Source organism: Anser anser (assembly GCF_964211835.1).
Source record: "Anser anser genome assembly, chromosome: 9".
Lineage (NCBI taxonomy): Eukaryota > Metazoa > Chordata > Aves > Anseriformes > Anatidae > Anser > Anser anser.
In genome coordinates this window covers 8,641,178-8,651,575 of record NC_139729.1, presented here as the reverse complement: position 1 = coordinate 8,651,575, position 10,398 = coordinate 8,641,178, and the positions used below count along the sequence as shown (strand labels likewise).

Sequence of the window (10,398 nt, the reverse complement as noted above, 5' to 3'; positions counted from 1 at the left end):
CTTCATTTTTGCAAACAGTAGCTTGTGCTAGATGGCACTTTAAATGGATACGAACTTTCTGAACACCAGTTACTGAATCTCAGTTGAGAAACAGTAACAAGAGTATCCAAATTCAACTGCAAGAACAGACTGTAACATAAAGCACCCATGAAGCCCAACAAAAAAAAAATCATATTATAGGTACAACACAGGTCCATTATGTGCAGTTTTTATAAAAAGACACAAGATAAAATGATTCACCACGGTCTCCTACTAAATTGCTCATTTTTAATCACAACTGTCCAGGCACTGGTATATATCAAAAATAAAAAATCAAAAAGGTTCAAAGTAGTGTACAGTTTAGCACAGAAGGCAACATTTGAGTAGAAGCACATCATTTTAATTTGCTTTGAAGTTTAAAGCAATCCAAACAAAAGAGTTAACTATATAAATACAGAGTAAATGCACATAGTTTACAGCCAACTACATGTATGCAAGAATAATAGCAAACCTCACAGGAGCATGAAAGTATTCTGGAACTGTCATTTGTGAGTGTTTAGCTATGACTCCTAGGGCATAATTAAGTTCACATATGCAGGGTAGGCAGACTCTCTTAAATAGAAGAACTGAAAACTTACTTAACTAAATCTTTACAGACAAAAGTTGAAAAAGGAGTACATTTACCTAGGCACACTTCAGTGTTCAGCTTGTTTTCTGAATTCAAACAGTTTAAACAGGAAGCAACATTTAGAGAGGCTCTCCAGTATTTTCGATCTGGAAGTATTCTTTTCAAATGCTACAGTCTGAGGAATGTTACAAATGTAATTACAAGAACAAAAACATAACAGCAGAAGCTGTCATTAACAAACATCTCAATTAGAAAGGAAATAAATGGAGTGCATTATGTAAACAGGGAACTAGATAGGTGCAATGTCAACATACTAGTGGACAGGCTGATGTTTCAGTTACAATTAAAATAAACAAAAACTCCATAAAACCCTAGTGTAAAACTACTTAGAACAACAGTCTAGCAGATGAGTAATTCAGACAAACAGCAGATCTATCAGTCATTTTAAAGGCTGGGCTCAGCCCCCTGCAACACACCACAACTCACCTGTCAGCACACAGCACTACAGGGACTGTAGGGCAATTAGAAGGGCAGTGAAATGTGATGGCACTCGCCGAAATCGATTTTTTCTGGCTTTCCAAACTCGGGCCACCCTTGCCACGTCACCCCCAGGATACTACAGCAGCTGGGTGACAAGCTGCACAGTCACACAGGCAGCCAGGCAGCCCCTTTTCCCTCTGAGCAATGCAGGCTCCACTGCCATCTTTGGGCTGGTTCCACAAAGTGCAGGCTCAGTGGTTCCCAAATCTAACCTTTTGCTGAGTCAAAACTTGTAGCTTGTAAGGGTTTATCTAGGCAAGGGAAATTGCGGAGAGAAACTAGTTACTGAGGCTTGTTTTAAACATCCAAAAAACAATTTGCCTCTTTAGCAGGGGGGAAAAAAAGTGACATAAATAAGCTACATTCAAATAGAAATTAAGATGACCATTTAAGTTACAAGAAAGTTTAAATGCACTCCTTTTGGTTCTGTAGTTAAGGACATTACTGAGTGTAGCATCTTCTTATTCCCTTTGAGCTTTTGGAATAAATATCAGGAAAACTACATAAATAATTTAAAGATCTTTGGGAAATATTTCAGAGGTAACTTTGTATGTACTGTACTTTAACGAAAAGCTAAGAAACTTTGGGTTTATATAATATAAAGCAAGCCAAAAAACAAGATCACCCCTGAAGGCAAAAACATCGCTTAAACCCCCATGAAAAAGGTGGAACCATAAGCTGATTGTCTAGTTTTAGCCGCTATCTCCCATACTCAACTGGCCTTGTCAACATTCTCTACTTCAACTTTTGTTTTGAAAGCAACTCCAGGGATCGGATCTCACCCAGAGAAGGCACACAGGAGGTACCCAGTGAATTAATGGAAGAGATGTACGTGTAATCAAGGGAGACTGTTTCCAGTAAACAAAGGAGAGCAACTTGCATGAAGCCTAGGCTAATACAAGGCTTAATGTCAGCTATATTCACAAACTCCACAGCTGAATGTTGTCTTGCCAAGTTAAAATTTGTCTGTGACCAAATAACTTGGATAGCCTGAAGAGTAATCCACTTTCTACAGATTTAAAGCTACAATAAGCAGCTATTCCTGCATTTAGTTTAGTTATCCGACTAATGGCATCACAGCAAGACTTCAGAGTCATAATACTCCAGATTTTTCCTAAAAATCACTAGAAAAAGGTGCATTTTAGAGCACACATTTAAGACTCCCTTCACTTCTTTAAATCAACCAAGTTCACCTCTGCAGACATATCACAGACCACAGTATTTGTCTTTAAAAAGGTAAAACATGATTTTCCAAGGACAAAGAAGCCAGTACAGCCAAGCTTCTGCTGCAAGGTCACTGTGTGTGCTACAGGTGGCAAGTAGTTACATGAAGTATTCAAAATTTTGGCAGCATGGAGAACATGACAAGGATCAAAATAAAGGAAAGGGAATGAAAAAAACCAGACTGATCGCTCTGTAAGCTTCAAGTTTTCACATACAGCCTACAGAACTACTACAACAGAGATCCTACAGACCTACAGCATAAAACGCTTTATCCTGCAGTTATATGGAAATCAAACCACATGCTTTGTTTAAAACCAAACAGCATGTACTAACCACAGCTTGACTACAGATAATCGATAAGAGGAAGAAAAGTCACAAGCCAGAAGGCCACAAAGTGCATAAGGAGTCATTTATAAGAAAACCATTGCACACAATGCACAGTTTAAGTATACTGAAGCACCACACTGGAAGAGTTGATAGCACAGTTCTGTCATACCGGTGTAGTGGCATTTATATGTAGAAAGCTATCGCCCCCAAATTACAATGGCCATCTTCTTCATAAGGATCACGGATGCATATTGATAAATATTCTAGGTGCAGATAGAAGATTTCTGTTTGGAAACCTACACAAGTTCTTGTAACAGTAAACTTCTGGTTTTGACATTCCGACTGTGATTTTGGAAAATGCTGTAAGTTATGATAGAATTAACTAGCTAAGCCTTGCTGCTGAATGCAGCTCATGGTTTTGCAGCTGGTTTATAGAACAAAAAACAATTCCTGAAAATTCAAACAATCTGGAGGACAAGGTTATCCTGTCAACTGCTCTTCTGCACCCAGGCTCAAGTTGGAAGAAGTGATACAGCAATTATCAAGGGGAATGCTTACCAAAAAAAAATAAATCTCATTTACTCTTTTCTCCATCATTCTGTACAGAGGCTGTCTGCACTGAAGAGATTTATCTCAGCTTCAACATTTTCTGCTTTCTGGTCACCCTAACCATGGTGATGCATGTTCTTCCCCTCTACACCAATACAGATACTGGTAAGCTAGGTCAGGCTTTGCCTGAAGTTTTAGGATAAAACAGCTTCTTCTTAGGTAGCATTGAGCTATTTGAATAAATCCTGTCTTCACAAATGGTAGGCTGGACTAGGCAAGATTTCCCATCACAGTAAGTATCCTTTAAAAGGCTAAGTAGCAGCATTCAGCTACTACCATAGCTGTGCAAGTGACCTGACAAGCTGGCAAGGAAAACTGATGATATAGAAGAGTGTTTCATAGGTCTCTTTCTTCTAAAAATGAGGGAAATTTTCAGAAATTAAAAACAATGATGCAGCAGAACTAGAAATCCACATACACCAATATTAAGAGATTGATAACCTGAAGAGTTCAGCAATCAGATCCTCTCTCACTAACCTAGAACACTGCTCAAACTTTTATTAAAAAAAAAAAGCCAACAAGCATCACCTTTTTGAAGTGAAGAAATAATTCAATTCTGGGTCCCTGCGCCATATCCTATCTCGAGGTAGCAACACTGAAAACTTTACACACTGACTACTACCTCAGTCTCTATATGAAACTTCAGAGCAACCAAATGGAAATTTCAGGTACGGAAAGGTATGAAAGTATCATCTTCCCCATTCTTCCAACAGGTTACCGTGCAGTAAAACAGAACAAAAAAGGATGTAGTTGAGAGCAATCACTAAGTGGGAATAAGGCTGCCCAAGAATGTTTTACACCCCCTCTCTCACTCATCAGGTCTCTGAAGACTGAATAGCATTGTCTAGATTAACAGATGAAAAGAAAGTAGCAATTTGGAATTAAGAGATGTATAAATGCATTCCCTAAGGGGCAGCTCCCATTTGCCACATTTCTGAGACCATACAATAAGGCAGCAAAATTATTCAGTTGCCCACAACCTTCTATTTTGTCCATAGCTGCATGTTCCTGATATAACTTTCCTTTTGCCCACCGCATTTGGCATTGACATTCAATGGTCCACTTCAGTCTTTCAATCTTCCAGCTTCCTCTAGAAAGCCTTGACATGCTGCTATCCATCAAGCAAGTAGACTACCACTTCATAGGTTGACATCATGATAGCTGTGTTTGGAATCTGTCTGATCAGATGTGTAGTTAAACCTCGGTAGAGGGATCCATACCCTTCTTCTCGCACAAGCAAAGATAGCGTCTGGAAGAAAGATCTATATTTTGTTCCCTCTTCTCTTAGTCTTGTTCGTACAACCTCTGTATAAAGAAAACCACATGTGATTATGTTTGCCACTTATCTTTCTCAGCAACCAACAAGTAATTTTACATTAAAAGGCAACCATTCCCCTTCCTCAGGTTCTTAGGAACAGAAAAACTCTAAAAAAAATAACAGAGAAGCAAAGCAGGTCCACGTAAGAGGAAAAGAAGTTAAATGTTTACGTATTGTCTGATATATCGCTAAGCAAGAAGAGTTAATTTGCTCAGTTAAAATCCAGAAGAGAACTGTTTGGGCTTATATTTTAACTTCGAAGTTGCCATGAATGAAGCACTCAATCTATGAAGCTTAATGTATACACAACTACTTTGTTGGAAAAATCAAATGCCACTGAAGACCAAATTAGGCTGCCTATTTTCTTACAAGCCAGAAAGTTCTTCTGTCTGCACTGGGTTGACACAGTCTTATCTCAACCCATGAGCTTCTTCCATTGTATTTTCTCCATGTCCTGAGTGGGGAGGAGTAAGACGGCAGTGTGGTGGTGGTTAGCTACCTTACTGGTGGTAAACCACCACAGTCCACTATCGAGTTATGTGAAATTGCTGGCTATGTAGATTCCAAGTGAGAAAGTACCTTCTCCCAAAGTACTTTGGGCCACAGCCTGGCAATTCCCTTGGAAAAATAAACATTGACAAAAAAATAGTCATGATAGATACCCATTTTAAAATATTTTCATTTCTGAATACTACACTCATTTTGACTAGCTGAATGTGAAAAGCATTAGATAAAGAAACAGTTATTGAGCAAGCAAGCCAAAGTCTGCTACAAACCACTGGAAAAACTCCATTTGATCACGCTGATTCAGGATCTCAGCTACACAAGCCCCACTTACCATGGGGATATGCTATTGATGTTGCACAAGTTTTGGAAGTGGCAGCAGCCATCATCATTCCAACAAAGTCCGAAGCTTCTTTTGCCGATTCATCCTCATTGTCCATGGCAGAAGCAGTCTTATACTCCAGTAGTTTTCTCTTAATACTCTCATAAATAACAAAATGAATTACAGTCTCAGATATGCCTGCATAGGATGCTGACATTCCTCTGTAAAAGCCTTTAATACCATCTGATCGATAAACTTTTCGGACACATTCAAATGCACTCATTCGTTTTTCTCCACGATTCCTAAGAAGAAAACAAAACAGACATCAAGACAGTGCAAGTTGAGATTAGAAAATAATTAAGCAGTTTTTCTTGAGTGACAAGAGGACTTAGGAAACATTTCACACTGATGCTAAGGGTCCCCAATTCAAATACTTACAGGAACACGGAATTTGGAAGTCAATGTCCTAAATACCTTCAGCACTGAACACAAGTAAAGTACTACATTGATTCCAAGCCAAACTTTTTATAGTATGATTAAAGAAAAATATTATAGAGACAAATCAACCAGCTCTAGGCCTCCCAGTGTCTTATGGAACAAAAGACTAAATTGCCTAAAAACAGACTCCCAAACTGTATAAGTTAAGGGCTTGTGGAAAAAAAATAATACAATTTTCTTCTGCATAATGAGTGGATTCTCCCCTAAATTCTGCCTCAAATGAACAGCTCCTACAGCAATTATCCACCCCATTCCAGAAGTGCATGTCTTGCAGTACAGCCTTTAGGATGAATTGGGTGAGAGGCACATAAACATGAAAAGAATAGACAGGAGCTAGGGTTCCAACAGGCCTCAGAGCACCAGAGGTATCAGCAAACAGCTGGGACATCTAAAGAGGGCATGCCAACCAACACAACATAGGCAGCTTTTATTTGATTCAACTAAGCCACAGCTGATGTCAAGGCATATGCTGATTGCAATATGCACACTGGACTTGAAGGACACCAAAATACTTGTCCTCAGACTCTTGCTATTTATTTTCTGATGTCAGAACGAACATCAAAAACCCAAGCCAAATTACATTAGACATTATCAACAAATATTTGGGTAAAGAAAATCTAATTCCCATTTTTAGCTTACTTACTGAATTGTGTTCTGCACACTGAAAGATTTAACACACTGTACACAACTATGCATGACCCTTATGACACTACATAAAATATGCTTCATTGCAGCAGGGAGCACAGGCACTTGAAACATATGGATTCTGCCAGCAGAGGTCTCCTGAGTGAGCAAATTGCACAGATTAAAACAGCAAATAAGCTTTTAAGAAGTAATGGTAAGTCATATGCATACTGTCAAATCAAGACAGACAGTATGCAAGTAGAATAAGGCATCACTAGATGGCAGAATTTCAATCCTGATGGCTTGAATCTGCAGTACCAAACACTGAAGCAAGGTACCAGACACTATTTTAAGTGGTCCATGTGTACACATAGCTGTGAATCAGAACTTGACTGAGCTAGGTGGCAGATGCGGTGGAGTGGTGGGCAGTGCTGCTGGTGGGACAGGAGAACAGAGATGAAGAACAATTAGCCAGAGGAACAGGTGGACCTAGAAGCTGCAACTCCAAGAGCAGCCCAATCTGTATGTCTCCTGTACACCTGAACAGGTAAACCTGTCTTACCTTTCTTACAGAACTGCTCCAAGAAATTGTTCTGATGTGCAAGAGCCCTAGCATTGCCTCAAAGCCTAAAACAATTTCACTCTGGAAACAAAACATGCCTTCTCCCAATTTTTACTGGGACCAGGGGGGTTTTAAAGAGAACCTCAGCATAAACAAGACCAGGTGAGTATAATCACAGAATCAATCAGGTTGGAAAAGACCTCCAAGATCATCTAGTCCAACCTTTAAACAATCATACAGGCCAAGTGTTTTATGCCTCTAAAAACTGAATTAAAAGAGATGAAAATGCAGTGTGTGTTAGATTAGCCCGTACAACTGCAGTGTTCTACACTTAAAGACAGATTTCCTTCTTCTCGAAGAAAGCTCCAGAAATACAGAAATATACAGAATATACAGAAATAACGTGCACTAGTTTAGTTTGAAAGCAATACAAAAACATGCTAAGGTTTGAACTGCAGGCTCTACGGTAAGAAGAGCCCACAATAAGCTATTTTGTTTTAATGACATTTTGATGCCCAGATACTCCTTAGGATACACATTGTCATGACTAAGATTCAGGAGAACACCACTGCACTAAAATAGTTACAAGATCTGCACATCTAAGGTTGTTACAAGTAGATCAGAAATTACCACTTGTCACAGACACCTACCCCCAAAACAAATGCTATCACACAGTATGCTGACAGAGACTATAGGAGAAGCACTTTAAAAGAACAATCAAGGTTATAGTTTTAAACCATTTATTAGGGCTTAGGGTTGGTGTATTTCAACCCTCTTTACATTAATTAGTACATTCTGCCCCAGCAACCTTCAGAGGTTTTTTGGTTTTGTTTCTTTGTTTTTTAAGGAAGGAATTAAGCTTATTTCACTGTGCTGGTATTTAGTTTTTTAATTCTATTAATTATTCTTAGTAAACTCTTAAAGAAACGTATATGTTGCCTATGCTTGAAAGTTACAATTCTTCCCCAGAAATGGATCTCATTTGACAATGTCACTCAGAACTGACAATGTCAGTTTGGTAGGTTGTTTTGGTTTTGTTTTTCCTTTGAAAATTATCACAGAGCAATGTTATTTTCTGAAGCGATATTTTCACACTTTACAACCAGAAACAGATAAGCCACAAAGTTTTGTGTCTCATTAATGGATTTAGTATGGCTGAAAAAAGAATTGGATATTGCACTCTTTTACAGAACGTCTATAAAATGAACAGGATGGTTGTATTTAGACATTTGCATCTCGTCAGTCTCTCCCTAGTTTTAAATAGATGACAATAGAGGTTGGTCTTCCTCTCCATTTGCATAAGGTTCTACTTCATTACAAGTACTGTACTAATAAAACACTTCGTGTAATCAATTTTTGTAATAAATTCAGACAACGTCTATTGACATTAGGGCAATTCCTGTGTTTGGATCAATGAAAGCAGGCTTCTGCTTTTTATAGACTAGAGCTCACTATATGTGAAAATCTAAGAGCAGAATGGGGTCCCGTCATTTTACTAAACTTTCACTAAAATACTTAAATCCTGATTTAAAACACTTAAATTCTTATTTCAGGAACTTTTAGCTCACAAACTAACAACAAAAAGACTGCATTACTGAGGGGAAATGTCAGCACGTGTTGGTAGAATATAAGACTGTTAACCCTGTAATTCATTCCAAATTTGTTGGCCAGCGTACTACAGTGCCTCAAGCATGCCTTAGAGCAGAGAGATTAATAAAGAAAAACGATTATAACGACAAGTGTAACTTGTAGATAGAGCAGCAACAACTTCCTAATTCAAAGTTTTGGATATTGGAAGAGTCGATCCAGATACTTTGGTTCAGAACACTTACGCAAAGTTTAAATCTAACAGCAGTGAGATTTCCATTTGTCACCAGTAGATTCTTACCTTGCATCAAGCTGTAATCGTGTCTTTACTAGCCAAATGGGATTGGTTGTTGTGATTGCAGTAAAACCTAATATTTAAAAAAGAAAAAGTTAGATGTGATAATATCACAAAGGCAACTGCAGCTAAGTTTGAAACACACTCAGAAAGGTAAGATGCAAAAACTCGGACTATACTGATTTTTAGAAAGTACCCATTGTAGCCTTTTACTGACATTTTATGCACCCATACAGCTAATAATGATCTAGCTTTTTTTATTTCACATTAAGATTTTAAGTTTACTCTTAGCAAGAGATTCCCCATATATAAAATAAGCCCAATTATGTACACTTCTCTCTATATAACCATACCAACCCTTCTTTTTGACAGCACAGATAAACAAAGCTAGCTAGACTAATATTAGCCAATCAATTTGGAAAATATTTCAGTATGAACAGGTTGCAGATACAGCTACAGCAATTTGACATAACAAACCATTGTGTCAGTTTAATTTGCTACCTGAAATACAATCCGAGTTTAAAAGCATGCAAACTGAATAAATACTACTTTTGGTGCAGTTAAAAGGCGTGTGTTACTGTCAGTTAAGAGAACTTTAATACTGAACTAGAAAGAGCAGTTAAATTTAACAGCTAATATTTTACTTAGTATTCAAAGCAGAGATTGTTGGTTGGCCCAGGAATACTTTTACAAGCGTATGAGTGTTTAAATTGTTAAAGTAAATAGTATGACTTCTAACTATCCAGACAGACAGCAACTATTCAGGCTTGCATCAGGACTATGGGTTAAAGCTTTGATTTTCAGTCCACTGAAGAAAAAGAAAAGGAAGAGAAAGAAGGAAACAAATTAAAAAAAAAAAAGGAAGAAAGAAAGAAAAGAAGTAAGAATCATTCTTACTTCTGCACAACCGTGGAGAGAAAAAGAGCAGAGTGAAAGGCAGCTCTGAAAAAAATCAAAATAAAAAAACATCTCGAGTCGTAATACCACACGTGCACCATTAATGAGGTGACATGTCTGCAGGAGAGGAAAGGAAAAGGGAAGAGCTGGAACATGGCCAGGCAAAAGATGATAAATTTAGACACTTGCTATCTAAGTGACACACATCACTGGTATATCACTACAGAGACATGCTGCCCTCCTGCGAGGGAAGGGACGGGGCTTGCAGGAAAGCAACGAGGAGTTATCTCGTTCAGTGCATATCTGGTGCACAATACTTATACAACAAACAGGCTATTGATAAGCTTGTTTATGGAGATCATTAACAGCTTACATAAATATATATATTTAGTAGAACTGCTTGCGTACCAGTTACTTCTGTTTAATCATAATCTATGTTTACATTGCACACAAATGACTGCAATACTCTGAGAAATGCCAGGGG

General features: G+C 38.1%; 1 protein-coding gene across 1 annotated transcript in view; it reads right to left on the bottom strand.

Moving 5' to 3' along the window:
* Positions 1–247: 247 nt before the first annotated feature.
* SLC25A36 (solute carrier family 25 member 36) overlaps positions 248–10,398 on the bottom strand; it is a 33,216-nt gene continuing 23,065 nt past the window's right edge. The window contains exons 5-7 of the mRNA XM_083849279.1: positions 9,024–9,090; positions 5,464–5,753; positions 248–4,612 (exon numbers count right to left, since the gene is read on the bottom strand). Of these exons, the coding sequence (XP_083705405.1) occupies positions 4,419–4,612; positions 5,464–5,753; positions 9,024–9,090 (551 nt within the window). The 3' untranslated portion in view covers positions 248–4,418. The remainder of the gene's footprint in view (positions 4,613–5,463; positions 5,754–9,023; positions 9,091–10,398) is intronic.